Source organism: Thalassophryne amazonica, chromosome 20, assembly GCF_902500255.1.
Source record: "Thalassophryne amazonica chromosome 20, fThaAma1.1, whole genome shotgun sequence".
NCBI classification, from domain to species: Eukaryota; Metazoa; Chordata; class Actinopteri; order Batrachoidiformes; family Batrachoididae; genus Thalassophryne; species Thalassophryne amazonica.
Window position 1 is genome coordinate 36,502,822 of NC_047122.1, and position 22,127 is coordinate 36,524,948.

The window sequence follows — 22,127 nt, forward strand, 5'->3', positions numbered from 1 at the left end:
AACAACATGTTTGTGGGGGGGTACTGTCATTGCTGTAACTCACCGAAGCACTTGCTCTGATTGGTGGCGCGATCAACAAACACCTTTGCAGAGATGACGTTTCCGAAGGGGAGGAACATCTGTAGTATCTCAGAATCTGTGAACTCTTGCGGCAGGTGGTATATGAAGATGTTGCAGCCCTCGGGACCTGCTTGCAAACAGAGAAAACATGCAGATATTAAAGGTGTCACAAAGTTCCTCCAACAGTTAGCTCCTTCAAACAGACAAGCACACTGTAAGTCATGTTAACAACCTCTTATAAAGCAATATACCTCAGCAAAGTGGTAACATATGGATATTGTAAGAACGATTCTTTTGTCTGGAACAAAATGAGACCAAGTTTGACAAGTTCTGATGTTGTGAACTTGAGTACATCGCAGCATTTCTTCAGGATTAAACTGGACAATCACCTGTTTTTTTTTTTTTTTTTTTGTGACACAGCATCCAGGGAAGCTATGAATTCTGTTTCTAGGGGTTTTACACAAGTTTTTTTTTTTTTTTTTTTTGCTCAGTTGTAATTTTCTGTGTCTATTTTTATTTATTTATTTTTTACACCATATTTACATGTTCTGGCTTATCGGTTAGCACTGTTGCCCACATGGGGCCTTTGAGCAGGAACCCTTTTTGCCTGGGCTTCCTCCCACATCCAAAGGCATGCGGGTTAGGTGAATTGGAAATTTTAAATTGTCCGTAGGTGTGCGTGCGGGTGTGAATGTGTTTGTTTGTTTATATGTGGTCCTGTGATAGACTGGTGTCCTGTCCAGGGTGAACCTCGCCTCACGCCCCAGCCCCGCCATGACCCTTACTTGGAGTAAGGCGGTATAGAAAATGGATGGATGGATTTACACAGTTCTTTAAGTTGCCCATATGTGGTACCTGCATTTATATGTTTTAATATGCCATTTGTCAGATTTAAAGGTATGCACTGGTGGATGCACAGATTTCTGAAACAAATGTAAAAGTATTACAATGAATGAAAAAGAAAAAGAAATCCTTCTGCAAGGCATTTCTCTGTGAACAACTGTGTTTTCAAACTAAGATAAGGATTAGAACACTTGCTGTCGCTTCGTTTTGTGAGTAACAAGGACTGTTGCTATCAGCATTCTGATATATTTCCACGCGGGCATATGGCACACCTTGGATCTGACAATATTCAAATCAATGTGCTTTAATATTTACACATTTACAACGCGTATCCCTCACATGCAACATGTGAGCAACAGATTCAAGTTAGGTCCTGACTGTAAATGTAGCCAAAGAGAGTCAAAATGACAACCAATCACTTTACAGCTCGTGTGTATCATTTATATTTGTAAGAAAAACCTGCAGATATGATATCTTAAAGCATTTTCGACAACAACAAATGTTTCACTGACCAGATCCAGCGCATGCTTTCCCCATTTGGATCTTTGATCTTTGAGTTTACCTTCTCGCTGCTGCAGCTGCTGTGCCTGCTGCGGCTGCTGAGCCACAAGTGTGGGCTGGTGGGGGAATGACTGTCCCACCAGGCTGTAGGCAGCAGGGTAGGTGGCTGATGAAGAGGAGGAACAGGTGAAGAGTGAGCAGCAATGAGGCACAGAGAGCACTGCAAACTAATGATTTTCATAAAGAACATCTGTCAGAACTGTGTTCCCTGCCTACAGATTTACTAAAAGTGGGTCAGGTTTTGCATAGAGTTTGTGATGCATGACTCATAATGTGTGTATGTCTCCACAGTGTAGTGCCTCAGGTTGTTTATATGTGTGTTTTGAATTTGGATGTAACTTCAGCCTTTACACACGCCGTGTTGTGGGCAAAAAACTGATATTGCTTGAATGGTTTTATAGTAAAAGAAAATGTAGGTGTGATGTTGCTGATGCTCACCGGTATAGTGCTGCATGCCTGTATAAGCCTGCTGCAAAGGGTCCAGGACAGGACTCTGAGCTGTGGGATAATGAAATCATCATCATCACCAACTGCTATATGTTTGATTCAAAAATAAATCTTAATGCTTTTTGGGGCACATCAGCATGCTTCAAATACCATTTAGTGCTTTCATTTAATTTCCTCTTAATTAGACCCTCATTATTGCACATCAAAGCAGGAGACCCATGTATCTCAGGAGAAATGGTTCTCAACAACAGTAGCAATGTCTTACCATCTACTGCAGCTGCTGTGCAGGACATTATGGCTATACCTTGATATGCATGAACGCCGTTGGTGTACAGGGTTTCGGTTGCAGACTGCCCACTGGGCGGAGCTGGCACGGAGGGGTAGCTGTTCACTGCGATTGGAGGAGGCAGAGCAGGAACCGGTGTGGCTGCGATGGAGGGAGGAGTGCTCGTACCTACATGCACAGAGATCAACAAATAGGAAAAAAAACAAAAAAAAAAACAGAATATAGAGCAAAAAAGAAAACCATGAAAGATTGTGCAAAAGTTTCAGGCACATTCGATGTCTGCCACCTCCAGCTCCGCCTCCTTTTTTGTTCGCGCCACCACCTCTAAGGTGCACGACAGATTATCTGACTACCATTTTGCAAACCTTTCCTTTCACTCTTGCAGATACCCTTTTGTTACAAATCACTCCTGCCACACTTCTCCATCCTGCCTGTACTTTATTCTTACCCACACTCTCAATTACTTTGAACAGTTGATCCTGCCTGTACTTTATTCTTACCCACACTCTCAATTACTTTGAACAGTTGACCCACAGATATTTAAACTCATCCACCTTTATCACCTCTACTCTTTGTAACCTCACTATTGCACCATTCTCTGTCTCATTCACACACACGTATTCTGCCTTGCTGATGCTGACTTTCATTCCCCTTCTCTCCAGTGCATACCTCCATCTCTCCAAACTCGCTTCAACCTGCAACAGACTCTCACTACAGATCACGTCATCTGCAAACATCAAAAAGAATTGCATCGGTGGGCTCCTGCATCTTATGAGACACTGGGTTGTATTTAATCAGTTTTCTACAATCATTTTATTGAGCGGTGACTGACAACTTTTTTGTGCTGTCATGTATCAGGCAGTGTACCTCCAAAGAAATCCAAAAATTTTTTTATGCAATTTGGTTTGTAGCTTGATAACTGAGTAGTAGAAAAATATCTCACATGAGATTTTAGTTGGAAAAGGAATGTTTGGGCATTTTAAATGAGTTTTGTTTTTTCTGCAACCACACAGATTAAAAAAAAAAAAAAAAAAAGATTCAACACAAAAACATTTTTAAGCAAAATTCTAGGGCTCCTAAAACATCTTCGACAACACTGTAATTGTAAGACTAGAGCTGAAATTGTAGACCACTAGACTATTAAAAGCAAAAATTCAATTTCAGATTTGCTTGAAAAATAATTTTAGAAAGTTTATCATTTCAAAAATTTACATGCAGAGTAGGTAGCTCAGTGGAATAAGGAGATGGGCTACCAATATATAGAGCTGGTTCGTTTCCCGGGCATGCCACTTGTCTGTATCCTTGGACAAGACACTTCATCTGCATTGTCTCAGTTCATCCCATTGTAAATGAGTACCAGCCTTGGCTGGGGATGTAATCTACAATGGACTCTTACCTACTTCATGCTAGAGAGTCCACGATTAAGCAAAGGCACCAATGGACATAAGGGCCTATACAGGTCTTAATTCCCAATGTACTGCCAAAACGGCAACCTTAGTAAGATAAGCCATCTTAAAGCTACAGTTTGTAGGATTTAGTGACATCTAGTGGCAAAGCTTCAGACTGCATTATGACATCACTGGTCACTATTATAGTTCCCTTCAGGATTTCGCTTCTTTGATGATGGGGATTCATACTCTCTTACCTTCTTTTATGATGGGCAATATGTATGATCCTCCATTTCCCCAAAAAGTGGTCATCAAACGTGTTTTAGCCTGTAATAGCAATGAGTGTATATGGAGCAACCGCTGATTCTCTTCCTATTTCTTCAGTCTTCCAGCCATGCTGTAACATGTAAAATGTGGCATATGTCCCTTTTGGGCTACTGTATCAATATGGCAGTGCAGCATGGCCGCCTCTATGAAGGGATCCGCTCCCATGTAGCTGTAAAGGGCTCAATGTAATCTTATGAAAACACATTGATTCACTGTTACAGGTAACTTATTCACTAACAAACAGATGGTTATGAATCCTGTGTTGCATTTCTGCTCATGAACATCCCTAAATCCTACACACTGTAGCTTTAAATAAAGGCAACATACACTCAATTTTTGCCTGTCAAGATATTTGTTCTTACTCATTTTCAAGTATTTCACTTCGAGCCAAATATGTTTTTTCTGTTGGCAGATATTTTTACTTAATTAAAGTCGTATTTCCCCTTTGTGTGTGTATGTGTGTCTTGTTTTTGAGTACTGACTTTTTGTACTGTACCTTATGCTCGCCTGATTCATATCCTTCTTTTCCACACAGAATCCTATTTTTTTATTTTTTTTGGGGGGGGGGGGGGGGGGGCTGCTTGCCAAAGTTATTGAGCTATAAAACTCAAAATATAATCAATATATCACTTTAGAATGGTAATAATCTATCGTAGCCAGAACACAGACGATCCAGGTCCAGACACTGTAACTCAGTCACCACCTTAATGTCTGTTCAGCTTTAAATGTAAAAGCTGACATGAAAGAGTGAAACAACAAGAAAACAGTTTATTTTTGTCCTCTTAGGCCAACCTCTATTTGTGCTCATATTTCAACAGAAATCTAATCAGAGTGGCTGTGCCAGACGTCCCTGCCTCTTATTACCTGAGGAAGGGGTGATGGATGCAATTGGTGTGGCAATGATGCTGCTGGGGTTGAGGGCAGCGAGCTGCTGCATCTGAACCGCCGCCACCGTGGCAACGGGAGAAAGGTAGGCCGACTGCGCCACAAGGGCCTGCTGCTGCATCAGCTGGATAACGGAGGCAGTCATGTGGTCAGAAGGATGGAGTCAGAAGATGATGATTGGGGGGACAGAGAAAGTTTTAGTCTTTAGAGCATCTGATGGTGAAGTAATGAAGGCTTGTGTTCACTGTGAGATATAAATGTGTTTCCAGTGTGTCCATAAAAGCTGCTTTGTGTGTCAATCAGTGAGACTTTGCATATTATGAGGACAGTGAAAATGGAGGAGGAGGAGCCTCACATGTCAATCTATCCAGATTGCCTTCATAGTTCGTAGTTCATATCAGAACAGTGTTTCCGACGAGGACAAATGCCAAATTTTTGCACGTTACAAGACTTCACATAAACTGACTGCATCCACGGTCCTCATATAAATTCACTAACTTATCTTTAAATTGCATATTATGTTCCTGGTGTAAATCTGGTGTAAAATTGAAAATATTTAATCCTGGTGCACCTTTTTTTTTTTTAATGCGCCTTCTGTTTCTGAGGCCAACCTTTCAGGCAGTCATTTTATTTTATGTCTTATTTTATGTTTGACTGATATATAGTACTGGACTAGAGTTGATCAGACTCATTATACTGTAAAAATGTTGTCAAGAGTCTTTCAACATTAGAAGATGGAATACTAAATGGACCTAGCCTGAAGCCGTTTACGGTAAATGGTCAATTTATCAGAATGAGAACAGTAGCCTAGCTCTGCTCTACATTTTAAAAAAGAAGGAACACTGAAATGGTGCAACACTAGTGCTTTACGTTTGACCCAGAGTTGCAGAAATTAATTATTTGTGCTTCAGTGACACCATAATACATGCTTCTGCGTGGCCTTGACAGTTGATCAATTCTCTCCCAAACTGAGTCACTTTATCCTTGACTAACACACAACCCTTCCACCATGTTTCATCCAAACAGGATCCATACTATTTGAACAGAACAATTACGACCTTGAGATTGATCTTTCGAGGTTACAGGTTGTAGCACAATAGAAAGGCACCATGACTTCATATTAGTGCTTACTAGTAAACAAAGGCTTGTGTTTAACTAGCAATATGTCAAAATACCCATTCTAAATATACCCTGTATATTAGGCCCAGAGCTCTCAAGTCTCACTCATTCGGAGTGAGACTCACCCTTAAAAGTGGTCCTGTCAGGTCTCATGCATTCAGCGTGACACTCAGCATGTTGTCACACTCTCATGCTAATGCATGACATTCTGACACATTTCACTGCTATGACCTGCAAGATGAAATTTGGTGGAAAATACCTACTTGAGAGGTCTGTAGGCCTAAAACTAGACCTTGGCATGTAAGCTGTACTTTTAATCTATTTTTTTTCCCAAAATCAAATCACTTTTTCCTTGGCTGACCCTCAATCTTTTCACTAGGTTTTATCCAAATTGGTTCAAAACACATCAAGTTATTTTGTTCACACGGATGGACACACAGGACCGAAAAAGAATACCTACACATGTGCTACAGCTGCACACTAGTGCTAACTAAATTTTAAATCTTATTAAAATGTGGGAAAGATCAGTGTGTATGGGAATAAACATGTATGCCTCTGTGAAGAATGAACAGTTATCACCTATGTTTGTTGATGGGTTTGTTAATTTGCGAGCAGAATTACACAAATCTTGTGAACTATTTGTGACAAAACACATGAAATTGTTGGACCTTATCAAATTCAGAAACTACTTCTGAAAATCTGAGAATCTGAATCTGAGAAAAGATGTGGATGTAGGAATTTTAAGAAAACTTCTGTTTAACAATTTCCATCCATCATTCACGAGACTTTGCTTAAAAGTAACATCCGTTTCATTAATATTAAAAATCAAGCAGGATGCAGTGATGGACTTTGGAGTTTCGGACTAAATGTTTACCAGAAAACAATGCATGATGCACATAGGTTCTATTGTGCATGTGTGGTAAAACAAGATAAAGGAGAATCTCTCTCTGTGATGTCACAAAGCAAGAAAAAACAAAAACAAATAAAAACCTGCCTCAAAAGAGATGAAAGGAAAAAAATCTGATGATATCATAAGGCAAGAATACTAGAGCAGAGATCAAAGTCTATTTCAAAATTTAAAAGGAGAAAAAAATAACATTTTGGTGACATTATAAGACAAAGATGCTAGATACGGCTCAAAGGAAACAGGTCTTATAAATATATACAATATTAAAAAAGAGATGAAGAAACCATTTCGGTGATGTCACAAGGCAAGAATGCTAGAAATGTATCTCACAAACAAAAAGGAAGAAAAGAACAAATCTGATGACATCATAAGGCAACGATGCTTAGAGAAAAGATCAAAGGAAGCTCATCTCAACATTCTTAAGAAGGCAACACATTTTACAATATTAAAGAAAGAGATAAACAGCCTATTTTCATGAGGATGCACTGCCAAGTAATAGATCAAAGGAAACTCTGTTCACAAAATGAACAAACGGATAAAAAGAAAAATATTCAGGCAGATCTGGACAACCATCAAAATGTAATATACTCTTCCTTGACGCACAGAGCATCTTTCCATAAAATCTTGTCCAAATTTGGCTATTTTGGAGTAACTGTGTACAAAAACAGACAACAGGGATTATTATATAACTGCTACTCCTCCCTGAAACGTGTTCCATAAGGTGAACTACGTGGATTTATTTGTTTAAACATGCATTTGTTGACACCTGATCAGGAGGTTCTACTTCTTTCTCTGCTTTAGGAAACTGTCAAACAGCCGTGTTCATACGTGAGCAGAACTTTAAATGTAGAAGGTAGAGTGTGTGTGTGTGTTTTTCTAAAGAATTGTGTGTGTGCGTGTGTTTCTCACGGCTTGTGTGTAGGCGTTATACGCCCCGAGGTGCAGGGTCATGGGACTGATGACTCCTAGCTGGGAGGCCACCTGCTGCATCCGCCGAAGTCCTCGCTCCTTTTCCGAATCGGCAAATTTCACGACCAGGCTGGACGAGGCGCCCTGCAGAGAAGGGATGCAGAAAAAAAAAGAAAAGGAAACATTTAAATAAATAAATCACTATTTCATCTGTTTTCTGCATTTGAACATAGTCATATGTCTCAGCAGCAAACAAACTGTTTAAAATTGCTGGCAAACTTAACTAAAACAAGAGCAAGAGATTTCTGATGTCCGCCAATCCGGATCCGGATCACCTCCAAAATTCAGTGGAGTGTTCCATGCCCTAATATCTATCTGTGGGGCAAATTTGGCGAGAATCCAAAAAGTAGTTTTGACATAATCCTTCAAAGCATATATAAAGTGAATTCTTGATCCAGAATCCGGATCTGGTGTCGCAGACTGAACGGTCCACCCCTAAAAATTGGTCCGCCCTGCCTCCACTGTGCATGTGCCATTTTGGAGCTCTGACACAGAGTCTCTTTACCCAAAGCAATCAAATAGATTAATGTGATTATTAACCATAAGATGATAAAGGTAAAACCTCTTAAATCATTCTAAAGTCAGTTTTAAGCAGAAACGAGGCGATACTTGGTGACACTTTGAAATGACAGATGTGCAGATAGCGAATCAGCTAGCAGCTTGTGTAGCTGTGGCGCTCTGATCACTTCCTCTCTTTTATGATGAAATAATGCTGAATTTATGTAGAAATGATTGTTGTACAAAAGCTTCAGATATCTGTCACTGAGATAGATGATGACTGGAGTGCTGTTTGAAGCAGAAAGGTGGTGATAATCGGTGAACTGGCTAATGACGCATGCGCAGTGAAGGCAGGGCGGACTGATTTTAGGCCCACTGTTCAGTCTGCGACACCGGATCACCTCCAAAATTTAATGGAGTCTTCCTTGGTCTAATTTCATCAAAATCAATGCAACAGTTTTGATGTAATCCTGCTGACAGACAGATAAATAAACGCTGATGATTTTATTACATCCTTGGCGGATGTAACAACACAAACTTGACAAAATTATATTACAGGTTTACCTGGAGTTTGCATTAAATCATTGTAAAATAGTACTTAATAACACTAACTGCAATTACATGGAAATAATCCTCAACTACAGTGAAAATGAATGATTCAAATTAATTTATTGAGATAAAATGTTCCATCTTCTTATGTGAGGATTTACTCTTTTTTCAGAGAATTTGGTTTTGACTGTTTTTTAAGTTTTTATATAATGACTGGTTCGTACTGCTTTGAAAAAGTGGCAAACATGTTTAAAAGAGCTTGAAACCACATAACTCATTTTAAAACCTTGCCAAGATGGCAGAACCACAGACACACCCAAAACAGTTAGATAACATCAATAATGTCACAATAAACAACAACAAAACAGTAAATGAAACGATAAGAGAATAAAAAAATAAATAAAATTCAGAAAAGCTAATTAAAACATTCACAAAAAACAGTTTTTATTGTCTCTATTGTGGAGTTTCTTCCATGAGGTAGGCGTGCCTCATGGTGCTCAAGTGGGTGTGGCTAAACTTACTGGTAAAGTTCGGCTCCCGTGCAGAGAGTTGATGGCAGCCTGGGCTTCAGCGTTGCTCTGGAACTTTACAAATGCACACCCTGTGCAAAATGACACACCGTTAACGTGACCTCACATAAAGCACTTCCCTTTAAAAATACATTTGGAGCCGTCTTACATACAGTTTTACGTCGGTTACCGCGGCATCATTAAACATGGTCCACAAAACATTTATTGCTTCATCAATCAGAGCCCGTAAACCTCCAAACGCATCATTAGCTGTGACCCATAAAACCGGTCACACCATTTGTCATGGCTCACGCAACAAACACAAAAATGCAGCATTTGTGTTTCAAGTGTCGCCGTGACAAACATCATCAGCCTCGTTGCTTCTGGCACTGATGGTCGGGTGACGCGCCTGCAGATTGAACTCTGAGGGGCGGCGAGTAGCCCAACAGTAAGACTGCGTCAATGCCACCTTTTACACTCATGGATGCCGACTGCAGTGTTACAAATTGTGATTTAGAAAATGTTGAGGGTAATGTTTCCTTCTTCTTACTGGAACAAATATCAATGAAGCACAAGGGATGTGGGTGCAATTCCACTTTCAGCTCTGCAGATATGCAAAAAAAACATAAAATCCAATTTTTTCCCTTTATTGTACTTTGCAGTTAACATAGATCAACATAGGTGTCTTAAAAACATACAATAATAATATTATTATATAAAAAGCATTTTGAAGACAAAAATTACTGTACAATTCCAAGTTTAAAAAATATAAAATTACAACAAATATTTTAACACATTTAAAACAAAAGCCACAAACATCATAAATAACAGTAGCGGCAGCAGATATAAATTTTTGAAGCAAAACAAAAAAAAAACATCCAATAGAAACTAAGGCCATGCATCCTAAATAAGTAAAATCAAGATCACCAAGTCCTAACAAACAGCCTGTTTTGGTGTCTGTCACTTTAAATGGAAAGGAGCTGCTACTTGACACGCCTCATCTCCCTGCTACCAGATGGTGTGGGCGTGTCACACACGACACAGACTGGCTCATTGGTGCATCAACGTGCATTCGTAGAAAGACGGGACTTTGGGGATGCTTCATATGAAACTCCAACTGTATATAACCATATATATATATATATATATATATATATATATACAGTAGTGTTCAGAATAATATTAGTGCTATGTGACTAAAAAGATTAATCCAGGTTTTGAGTATATTTCTTATTGTTACATGGGAAACAAGGTACTAGTAGATTCAGTAGATTCTCACAAATCCAACAAGACCAAGCATTCATGATATGCACACTCTTAAGGCTATGAAACTGGGCTATTAGTAAAAAAAAAAAAAGTAGAAAAGGGGGTGTTCACAATAATACGTAGTAGCGTCTGCTGTTGAAGCTACAAACTAAAAACTATTATGTTCAAACTGTTTTTTTTTATCAATCCTGTGAATCACTAAACTAGTATTTAGTTGTATAACCACAGTTTTTCATGATTTCTTCACATCTGCGAGGCATTAATTTTGTTGGTTTGGAACCAAGATTTTGCTCATTTACTACAGTGCTTGGGGTCATTGTCTTGTTGAAACACCCATTTCAAGGGCATGTCCTCTTCAGCATAAGGCAACATGACCTCTTGGTAAATGGTAAATGGACTGCATTTATATAGCGCTTTTCCATCTGCATCAGACGCTCAAAGCGCTTTACAATTATGCCTCACATTCACCCCGATGTCAGGGTGCTGCCATACAAGGCACTCACTACACACACCGGGAGCAATAGGGGATTAAAGGCCTTGCCCAAGGGCCCTAGTGATTTTCCAGTCAGGCGGGGATTTGCACCCATGATCTTCTGGACTCAAGCCCAACACCTTAACCACTAGACCATCACCTCCCCTACTCTTCAAATATTTTGACATATCCAAACTGATCCATGATACCTGGTATGCGATATATAGGTCCAACACCATAGTAGGAGAAACATGCCCATATCATGATGCTTGCACCATGCTTCACTGTCTTCACTGTGAACTGTGGCTTGAATTCAGAGTTTGTGTGTCATCTCACAAACTGTCTGCGGCCCTTGGACCCAAAAAGAACAATTTTACTCTCATCAGTCCACAAAATATTCCTCCATTTCTCTTTAGGCCAGTTGATGTGTTCTTTGGCAAATTGTAACCTCTTCTGCACGTCTTTTATTTAACAGAGGGACTTTGCGGGGGGTTCTTGCAAATAAATTAGCTTCACACAGGCATCTTCTAACTGTCACAGCACTTACAGGTAACTCCAGACTGTCTTTGATCATCCTGGAGCTGATCAATGGGTGAGCCTTTGCCATTCTGGTTATTCTTCTATCCATTTTGATGGTTGTTTTCCATTTTCTTCCACACGTCTGTTTTTTTTGTTGTTGTCCATTTTAAAGCACTGGAGATCATTGTAGATGAACAGCCTATAATTTTTTGCACCTGTGTATAAGTTATCCCCTCTCCAATCAACTTATTAATCAAACTACGCTGTTCTTCTGAACAATGTCTTGATTGGATTTGTGAGAATCTACTGAATCTACTGGTACCTTGTTTCCCATGTAACACTAAGAGATATACTCAAAACCTGGATTAATCTTTTTAGTCACATAGCACTACTATTATTCTGAACACTACTGTGTGTATATATACGAGGTCTATTAGATAATAAACCGACCCTTTTATTTTTTTTTTTTAACTATATGGATTTGAATGACGTGCGATTACACCAATCATGCTTGAACCCTCGTGCGCATGCGTGAGTTTTTTCACGCGTGTCGGTGACGTCATTTCCCTGTGGGCAGGCCTTGAGTGAGATGTGGTCCCGCCCTCTCAGCTGAATTCCTTTGTTTCACACGCTGCTCAAGACGGCACGCGTTGCTTTATCAAAATTTTTTCTGGACCTGTGAGGAATATCCGAGTGGACACTATTCGAGAAATTAAGATGGTTTTCAGTGAAAAGTTTAACGGCTGATGAGAGATTATGGGGTGTTTCTGTCGGTGTAAGGACTTCCCACGGAGCGGGACGTCGTGCAGCGCTTCCAGGCGCCGTCGTTGGCCTGTTTTGACCTGAAAACATCCTAATTTAAAGGCTTAATTCACCCAGGACGTCGTGAGAGAACAGAGAAGATTCAGAACAGGCCGGCATGAGGACTTTATGCGGACATTCCCCTGTTTAAGGACATTTTTTAATGAAAGACCTGTGCGCAAATTTGCAGAGTCGTTTCCGTGACGACTTGGCAAATCTGTGTGCGCCGCGACAGGAAAAACACCTCCGTGTTGAAAACCATTTGTGAAATTCAGGCGGCTTTTGATGGCTTTCAACAAGTGAGTAACTGAGAAATTGTTTAACAGCTTGGGCATGTTCCAACTTGCCCGTTAAGGTTTCCAACGGAGGTGTTTTTCCTGTCGCGACCCCCCGCGGTCGGGTCCGGCCCGACATGCGACTCTGCCCGCACGTTCTTTCATTACAAAATGTCCGTTAACAATGGAATGTCCGAATAAACTCCTCATGCCGACTTCTTCTGAAAGTTCTCTGTTCTCTGACGACTTCCTGGGTCAACAGAGCCTGAAATGTGGAAGTTTTCAACTTGAAACGGCGAGACGCTGCCACCTCGAAGCGCAGATCGCCGTCAGGCGCCGTGGGCCGTCCTACCAGACCAAAATCTCTCATCAGCCGTTAAAATTTTTACCAAAAACCAGCTGAATTTATCAAATGGTGTCCACTCAGTTGTGCCTTACAGTTTTGAAAAAATTTTGATCAAACAAAGCAGCAGTCTCTGAGCCATTCCTAAACAATGAAAAAATCGACGAGAGGGTGGGTGACTCCTCACTCAAAGACTGCCCACAGGCGAATGACGTAACCGACAGGCGTGAAAAAACTCTCGCATGCCCACGAGGGTTCAAGCATGTCTGATGTAATCACACGTGATTCAAATCCATATGGTTTTTGAAAAAAATAATAAGGTCGGATACTTTTCTAATAGACCTCGTATATATATATATATATATATATATATATATATATATATATATATATATATATATATAGAGAGAGAGAGAGAGAGAGAGAGAGAGAGAGAGAGAGAGAGAGAGAGAGAGAGAGAGAGAGAGAGAGAGAGAGAGAGAGAGAGAGAGAGATTTAAAATATGTAAGTAAAAGGCATTTGTTACAGTTTTTTTTAAATCTGGGTTGCAATTGAGCAGCATCAAGTCCTGATTATTCCTGCAATGTTTGTCACTTCAACACATTCATCAGAGGCTGTTGGGCCAGTTTTGGAAACCAGGCTTTGTTCTGTTCCAGCACTGGAGAGGAGCTGCATCTTTAACGGATGCAGGGGAGATTAAGGTAAATGTTGGTCTCAGATTTGGGGTACTGAATGTTTCCCTTGTTTGCAAGATCTTCTCAAAGTAGAATTCATTAATTAAGATGAAAAGGAGTGCGACCACAATATTCACAGCAAAATCTGTGATTTTTTTTTCTTGCATCAATTTGGGTACCAGCTCCAGTTTAAATGTGTATGTGCACTGTGTTTTCCGAAAATTATGACCACCGTTACCTTTGCTGGTCCCGTCAGGCCCGCGGAGCACAGTGCACTCCTCTATGCTGCCGAATGGCTCAAACATCTTCCTGACATCAGCGTCTGTCTGCTGTTTTCCCAGCATGCCCACAAACAGCTTCCTGTCTTCTAACATGAAAGAAAGGGCCAAGATGTTGGAAGAAAAGAGGATAATATGGGGATAATGTAAGAGAGAAATGTGGCAAGAAGCGATGCAGAGGGGAGGAAAGGGAAGAATGTCAGATCACTGTACATGCAAGAAAAATACACACATACACAGAGCATCACCCTACATGCCATACACAAAATCACCACCAGAGTGCAGCAGCACGAGTGGCACATCAAAAACAGCATCTGGCAGTGACTCAAATGTTTGTCACTCTCTGTGCTGTTAGGGAAGCTGCACCGCCGTCTGTCCACGTCTGTAAGGGATCAGCCCAGAGTCTGATGGAAAGCAGTGTCACTATTCAGCTGCAAATAAAACCGAGCATCATGCTCTGAGCTTTGGACGACCTGTCAGTGCAAACTGAGTTGTGATTTATCAAAAAGAACTAATTAACCTGCCTTGGAAAGTTGGTCAGCAGTTTAGAATATATTGTACGACAACGTGCAAAGATCATAAATTAACTTAATTTGATTACTAATTAGATGTAAAGGCAGGATTGGTTCAAGACATTTACAGGTCAGGCACGCAGATCTGAAGCTGTTTGGGGCCGTAGAAAGTATGTGCAACAAAACAACAGATCTCTCTGAACAGGTTACTAAACATTATGCTGAGTCCTATAATTATAACTTCTTAAAATAAGAACCTGCCAGTAGGGAAATTATGTAATGCTTGTTTTTGCATATAAATCAGCACCTGTCTGGATAAGGTTACACTAAAAAGGAAGACCAGCACTCTGCAGAGCATCTGTCAGGACATTTTACAGACATCAGGAAGTCACGGAAGAGTCCCATCTGTCTTCTGTCCAAAAACACACGAATCACAATTTGCATGTGTGGATATAAAAAAACTACACAAAACACGTGGTGTCCATTAATTATCAAGTTGTATGCATTAGCTTTTGAATTATTTCCCAAAAAATACCAAAAGTGAACTGTTCTGCAGTGTTAAAGATCATAGAAATGACATCCATCAGCCACCCGAGGAGGAGAGGAGCTTACGTTATGTGATGCTGCTGTCCTGTTTTTGTTTGTCTAATGGTGATATGTGGCTAAAAGAGGCTGATGGATGATGATAAAATTTTGTTGAGAGACAGGTCTTAGGTCATGGAAAAGATTATTCTGTTTGGTGGTGTTCTAGATTTGACTCAAATGAGTTAATTTGATCTCCATGCGTTATGAGTTCTTAAAGATCTGACGGTATTAAAAAAGGAGAAAAGTCAAAATTCTGTCCACTCCCCACTGACGATTGTTGGGTATAATAATGATTATCCATTATGAACGCAGATCAGGTATGCGTTGTCTGAGTGCCCTTCTGGTTATCTCGCAAATTTACGCTCAGATTCTCATAAATTTGTAAGATATGGTTCCTCTTAAAATTCTAAATGTTAGTATCAAACACAAACTAAATTACCTGTTAAAGGAGTCATGTCATGCATCTTTTCAGTGAGTTAAAGTAGGTCACCAGGTGTTTTAAAAGCAATCATAAAAATCCTGAAGTGATGCATGATAACACCTTCAAATAACCAATTTTTGGGTCTCTGAGAAACTATGTGTTCCTGTTGCTTTAACTTGTAAAGTAGCTGCCATGTCTCTCACTAACTGTAGGCAGGGACTGGCTCTGTGAGCTGGTGTGTTTGAGCAAGAGAGGGGCGGAATATGGATCTCTTTGACATAGGTCACAGGAGTCTAAAACGATCCATTCCTGGCATAAATTTAATTTATAGCAGGACAGTTTCTACATGGACAGTCGCAGACTTGTGGGAGTTTGTGGATGTTTAAGGTGAACTCTCAACCACATTTAACTGTAAGAGAATATATATAAAAAACTTTGCTTTGTATGACCCCTTTAAGTTGATTCTTTTACACCATGAAGGTGTTTCTGTTTGAAGAGGAGGTGTGCTTCTAGATGGGGGATATTGAGGTTTCTCTTACCCCCTCTGCTCTCACTGTCTGCTGGTTTCACTTGGATCGGGCGGTTCATCTAGAAAGACCAAAGCGTAATCAGTTTCCAAACAACACAAGAATAATAAAAACAAAGCAGGCAGGAATTTAAATCAGAAAATTTATAAAAATGGCATCACTTGAAATGAACAGCTTCTGCACATTAACTGCAATAGATGAGTCTCATACTCGTACGCATCATTTTCTCATGTAATCCATCTGCAAAAATTCCACATTAATGTGTGCATATTCTAATGCTTTTGAATTTGCACCAGAATCATGCAGTGGCAGGCTAATTTCTCAACAAACCACAGTTGACATTGATGCATGTAATATTACATTTGCAGTGTTGTACAGTCTTTCTCTCGCCGTCTCTCTCGGAATCTGTTTTAATCCTGTCGTCTATCGTTCCTTCTCCCTGCTGCTACCGCACAAAACCAGGAAAAGCACACACCCACGCAGGCTTGGGGAAGTGATCAGATTAAGAACACTCGTCGGCTAATCTGGATTACAGGAGCACACAGCATGAGTAGGGCGAGATTCTGAGCGTGACGGAGAGGACGGGAAAGAGACGGATTTGTATGGGGAATGAGAAAGGAAGGTTAAAAGTAAAGAATAAAATGATGAGAATACATGCTATTAGGATCAATCAACCTTTTTATAATCCATTAAGAGACAAGCTTCTGAAAAAAATAACTCCCCCCCCCTTTGCAATGTCCCTTCCCATTATTTAACAAAACCCCAACAGTGCCTCCTCCTTCAAATGTACAGAGCATGAAAAGTGTCAAAGGAATTGATAGAAAAATGAAAGAGCAAAAAAGGAGATGATGACAAAGGGATTCAGAGTGAAAGAAAAGGAGCATATGGTGGAAAGGATGGTGATGGGGGATGATGCTGATGAGAGCAACACACTGACACTCTGTTAACTTTGGCTTAATGAAGGTCTTAATTATGGAGCTGGTGACATTTCAGCCTGTCACTGATCCGCTGTCACTGCTGGAGCCGCTGTGATTGGTCACCAGCAGGTACTATCGACTGGCCGAACTCTGCGTGCCGCTGGGACCAGCATGCAAAAATACTGTCAGCCCACACCACCAACACCTAAAATACCAGGAGCAGCTTCTTTAAAGGGCCCATGTGTACCCACACGAAGAGGCCAATTGACTGCACCAATTAATGGGACGACAGAGTCAATGGAGGAGCAAGGTCTCAAACCCATCTTCTGAGAAGTCAACCAAATGAAGACAGCTGCTGACGCACTCAGAGGAGGGTGATTTAGGCTTAAATGATAGCTGGGATTAAATCTTCAACAAGTAAAGTTTAATCTTCACATCATTTCTTTTTGTTTGCAGTCAAAACAAAGCATCCAGATGACTGCAGAGCCTCGCCGCCGCCAGCTTTAACGATACGGCAGTATAAACTTAGTGTGATATTAAACCCGACGATTGTTTTCAGTTTAATATTACCATAAAGTCACACTATCTTGCTCCTGCATGCATGCACACATGCACGTTATGACATCTTTGGCGAAGCTCAAAATTTTTGAATTGGCCAAATCTTTCAACTTTGCTTAATGTCATAAAAAATGTCAGAGGTCTAACATCTAGATTAGTTAAACTTATGACAGCTAAAGTCTTTCAATATCTCATCCAGTTCCTGAGACATAGTCACTCATATATTTGAGACACTGACCTCTGATTTGACTTTGTCCTTTGTCCTATTACCATAAAATGACCTGTGTTGCAAGAGGAGGGAGCACTAAGATTATCCACCAAGTCTGATTGAAATGACTAAAGATACCTCCCTGTATTTGAGACAACGATGTCTGAATTTACCTTGACATGACCTCTGTTGCGAGACGGTACACTGACTTGATCCACCATGTCTGGAAAAACAGGGTCTTTGTATTTAGAAGACAGCCATGGAATTGCCTCTTTCTGCTTTCTCATGAGACCAACATCATCTCTGAGTAAATTCCTACACTCCATGTGAAGTGGTTTAGATAAAACACTTAACAAATGTTACTTCTATTCATACAAAAGGGCCCATTCATTGTCCACGGTTTAGCACAATTCCAGCATTATTTACACTAAATAAAGTGTAGCACAATGCAGAATCCACTCTGTAATACGATATATTTACTGTAAGCTTACATTTGTATTGCTGTCCTGCTGGTCTTTTATCCTGCTGCAAGAACATTTAAAACACCTTCTGTGATCTTGTGTTATTTATGTTATTTTATTTAAAGCACTTATTAAGATTTTTTCCTGGTTAAGCTATTTAATGGTTTCCAGACACATTTGTCTGACAAATGTATCTCATTTTAATTTCTAAATGCACATCCAAAAAAATGATTTTTTTCATTCACTTTAATTATATGACATTTTAGACTTATCTTTCAGCCTGATCAGAAAATAAAATCCAAAAGCACAAAACAAGCAAACACAAAAACATACATACCATCCAAAATATTAGTCATGATTTAAAGTATGTGTGTGTGTGTGTGTTGGGGTAGGGCTGTTCAACAAAATATTGAAAAGCTTGTACAACCCCAATTCCAATGAAGTTGGGACATTGTGTAAAATGTAAATAAAAACAGAATACAATGATTTGCAAATCCTCTTCAACATGTATTCAATTGAATACACCACAAAGATGTTTAATGTTCAAAATGATAAACTTTTTTTGTGCAAATATTTGCTCATTCTGAAATGGATGCCTGCAACACGTTTCAAAAGATTTGGGACAGTGGTACGTTTACCACTGTTACATCACCTTTCCTTCTAACAACACAATATGCCCCAACTTCATTGGAATTGGGGTTGTAAATATGAAATACTTTACACATTAGAGTCTAGTCAAATCAAGCCTGGGGTCATGCGTTGTTGACAGCATGAAACTGCTTTGAGTCTTGGATGGCAACCAGCCACGCAGAGAACCAGTCCATCCCCAGACCTCTAAAACAACCATCTGTCTGCTGTAACCACGCGAAATATGGGCGTTTCCTTGGGCTTCTCCAGCCACTGGCATCCTCAGCACTCAGGTACCTGTGTGCTGGATCATGCACAGAAAAATGTGTGACATGGCCAAAGTATCGAAGCTGACGCTCCCTTACAATGCAAGTGATACTCCTCATCTTCTCTCCCTAAGTAACCACTCGCTTGACACAAACAGAAAGTGTGCTAAGCATTAAAAGCTAAAGAAATCAGACATCTTTTCTAAGTTGCGTATACCTTTAAAAGTGAATTTTTGGGTGAACAATCCTATACTACTGCAAAAAACATCACATTGATTAATTCATTATTCGTGTTTGTTTTGCAGATTTTGCAGGATCATGCATTCAGCTGCCGGGTTTTTCTTCATCTGACAAATAGTTGTTACTGTCTTTAATTAAACACACAGCATTATTTTTAAATTTCATTTTCAAAATTAACATTTGGCAACATCCAAATTTGGTCTTTTGCTGATGAACTAAAGAACAAATAGATGACAAAGTCCATTTGTGCAGAAACACTTGGGCACTTAAAACATTTGCACAATACTGGACCTGTATATTTATCGATGCTTGTTGGTGAATTCTTCACCTTTTAAACATCAAAATTGAAATAACAAATTTGGAAACGGTTCAGAAAAAAAAAAAGAAGAAGATGATGAGGTCAATTCTTTTTACAAATATAGTGAATAATTACTACAGAATTTGGCTCAGACTGACACACGGCTCCTCTACAAAGATAATTTATTGTTATATGCCATTTAATGTACTGCAATCTGCAGTTTCAGGAATTGTGGGAGTAGTTTGATGTGACAGGTGTCCCATAATTCACTGCAAGACAAACAATGGCCTCCGTGGTGGAGGTGATAAGAACAAGTGCAGCGGCAGATGGGTCAGGAGATTGGAACAGGAATAGGGAAAAACAGTGAGAAGTGGAGGCCATCAAGGCTGGGCCACTTCAGATCGGCACAGCAACAGGCCCCACTCCTGTGACGAAGACTGCGCTCGCACGGCCATCGTCATGACAACCCTATGATGAGAGCCCAACATCAGGTAAACAATGTCGCCCTGCAAGACCAGCAGAAGAGGAAAGGTGGGGAGGAAAAACTAAATACAAAGGATGATGACAAAAGCTGCTTCTAGGTCGAAGGGTAGAGGGATTAGAGGACGACGGGCGGACAGGAAGGGAAGGGAAAATGAAAGATGTGGAAGGAGCGAGGAAAGCAAAAAGGATGATGAGGATTCGTGCCTGTTGAATGTTGGCACTGCCTCGACAGCAGATGCAAGAACGGGGAGAAAAATATCTCTCTCTAAGCCTAAACCACTAACACACACTTTACAGTAATTTGCTTCACCCTCTCCTCCTGATGCACCCCTCCCCTCTCTCTATCACTCTTATGCTTGTTTACAAAAACAGCCTCATACCGCGCAAAGACAACGTACAAGCAAAAAATACATCTGATCACCCCACCACTACGCTTTTTTTTTTTTTAATGTTCCACTCCAACTGCAAACCAGAGAAATCACACACAATCATCCTGTGATTAAATGCGCAAACACTTTTTTTTTTATCACCCCCCCAACAGCTCCTGTGTGCACAAACTGTCGGTCACAGTGACACTCATGCACATCTGCACATAATTTTTTCACTCAGCGATGCCGCAGGGGATTGCTCTTGGATTATGAGATATTAAATCCATAGATTATCCAATCAAATCACAGCTCGACCCCTACGGCGAAACGCGTGACACCTCCCCTCCCCGACATCTGTACACACACCAACGAGTGGCACTTTCTCCTTTTGCAAATGCATGTTAGTCTAAAAAAACATCAGGCTCTTAAAGAGGAGATCACTTACAGCCGGCACGACTATATCAGATGAACAATTGTATTTTTCATTCCTTTCTATTACGGCTGACATCATCTGCTCAGCTCTGGCAAGCTGTCGCGTCTACATGGCGGGCTGCTCTTTCACACATTTGTGTCGCCTGACAGCCAATCACTCTGAATAGGTAAATGTATCAGCGGAGACCGTCTCTCCTGCTCTTTCAAGAACAGTTACAGCAGGGCGGCGGTGTGGGGGGTGTGTGGGTGGGTGAGGTGGGGTCCACAAAGACAATATTCCCTCTTTGCCTCCCCTCCGCTCCATCACACAGTGCTGGTCATTGCCTAGCAACCTGGCATCCCTCGTCCCAGCCGTCTCCAGGCAACGAGACCTGCGACCGTAATCAACCTGCCACCTCCCCGCCTCCCTCCCCGCTCTGTTCTGCCTCTTGCTTCTCCTCCCTCGCTCCTCCGTCCTCAACACAAAAATGCACTTATACGCCGGGACGCGCTCGCATATTCACCCAGGGGAGGTGTTGGGGGGACAACACAGGTGTAACTCGGAGTATTCACAGTCTATTAAAAAAGCGGGAGGAGATTAATAGACACAAATGAGAGTGAGCTCGCCACAAAGAGTTGGAACAAAGCAACAGAGGGTGCGTGCACAAAGCAGACATCGCGCACGCCGTTAATGCTTCTTGATGTGGATGCACGAACGCCACCTTCTCATGTGTCCAGCCGACAAACACACACACAAAAAAAGGCTGCGTGGTTCAATAATATTTAATCAGCGAATGGTGCTTTGGTGTCACAAAAACCTTTCGAAGTGGAGAAACTGAATATCAAAGAGCAAAATTTCTTATGACAATGGAGTCGACTCTCAAATGTTTTGTCTCTGCTGACTGTTAAATATTCATGTCAAGCGTTGTTTGACTCGACTCAATGGAGCAGAGGGGGAAAAGAAGTGAATCACAGACAGATTTCTGTGTGCGTGGAGATAGAGACAGTCTGTGTCCTACTTTTAGTTTTTTTTTTTCTTTTCCTTTAATTCAGGCGAGGTTTACGCGCTTTAGCTCCACCGTTATCACAGTGCTTATACACACAAATACACACGCTCGTTAGATTAGCGGCTATCTGACAAGTTCAAAGAGCCTAATGAGTTTTTCTGCAAAAGGCCCTTTCTACTTTTCTGTTGGTATCCCCAAGTGTGTTCACACCCAACCCCCCAAAACACACTTGGTAACAGATGTCTGTATTTAAGCTGATAAA

The 22,127-nt window shown here is 40.6% G+C and overlaps 1 protein-coding gene and 1 long non-coding RNA gene across 4 annotated transcripts in view; one reads left to right on the forward strand and one right to left on the reverse strand.

Annotated features, from left to right (window-relative positions):
- Nucleotides 1-22,127, reverse strand: part of celf3a (cugbp, Elav-like family member 3a) — a 45,823-nt gene that overhangs the window by 3,659 nt on the left and 20,037 nt on the right. For 2 of the 3 annotated variants that reach the window (XR_004558023.1, XM_034160210.1), the window contains exons 4-12: nucleotides 16,034-16,082; nucleotides 13,937-14,065; nucleotides 9,361-9,440; nucleotides 7,733-7,876; nucleotides 4,777-4,921; nucleotides 2,216-2,365; nucleotides 1,903-1,962; nucleotides 1,466-1,570; nucleotides 44-187 (exon numbers count right to left, since the gene is read on the reverse strand). Coding sequence is in view for 2 of the 3 variants with exons in the window: in XM_034160210.1 (XP_034016101.1) it covers nucleotides 44-187; nucleotides 1,466-1,570; nucleotides 1,903-1,962; nucleotides 2,216-2,365; nucleotides 4,777-4,921; nucleotides 7,733-7,876; nucleotides 9,361-9,440; nucleotides 13,937-14,065; nucleotides 16,034-16,082 (1,006 nt within the window). In the remaining variant the exon portion in view is untranslated. The remainder of the gene's footprint in view (nucleotides 1-43; nucleotides 188-1,465; nucleotides 1,571-1,902; nucleotides 1,963-2,215; nucleotides 2,366-4,776; nucleotides 4,922-7,732; nucleotides 7,877-9,360; nucleotides 9,441-13,936; nucleotides 14,066-16,033; nucleotides 16,083-22,127) is intronic. The other variant, XM_034160211.1, reaches the window with a different exon arrangement.
- On the forward strand, nucleotides 8-21,969 carry LOC117501358. Its single transcript, XR_004558024.1, has 3 exons — nucleotides 8-20; nucleotides 3,056-3,058; nucleotides 21,387-21,969. It is a non-coding gene; the product is annotated as an uncharacterized LOC117501358 (long non-coding RNA).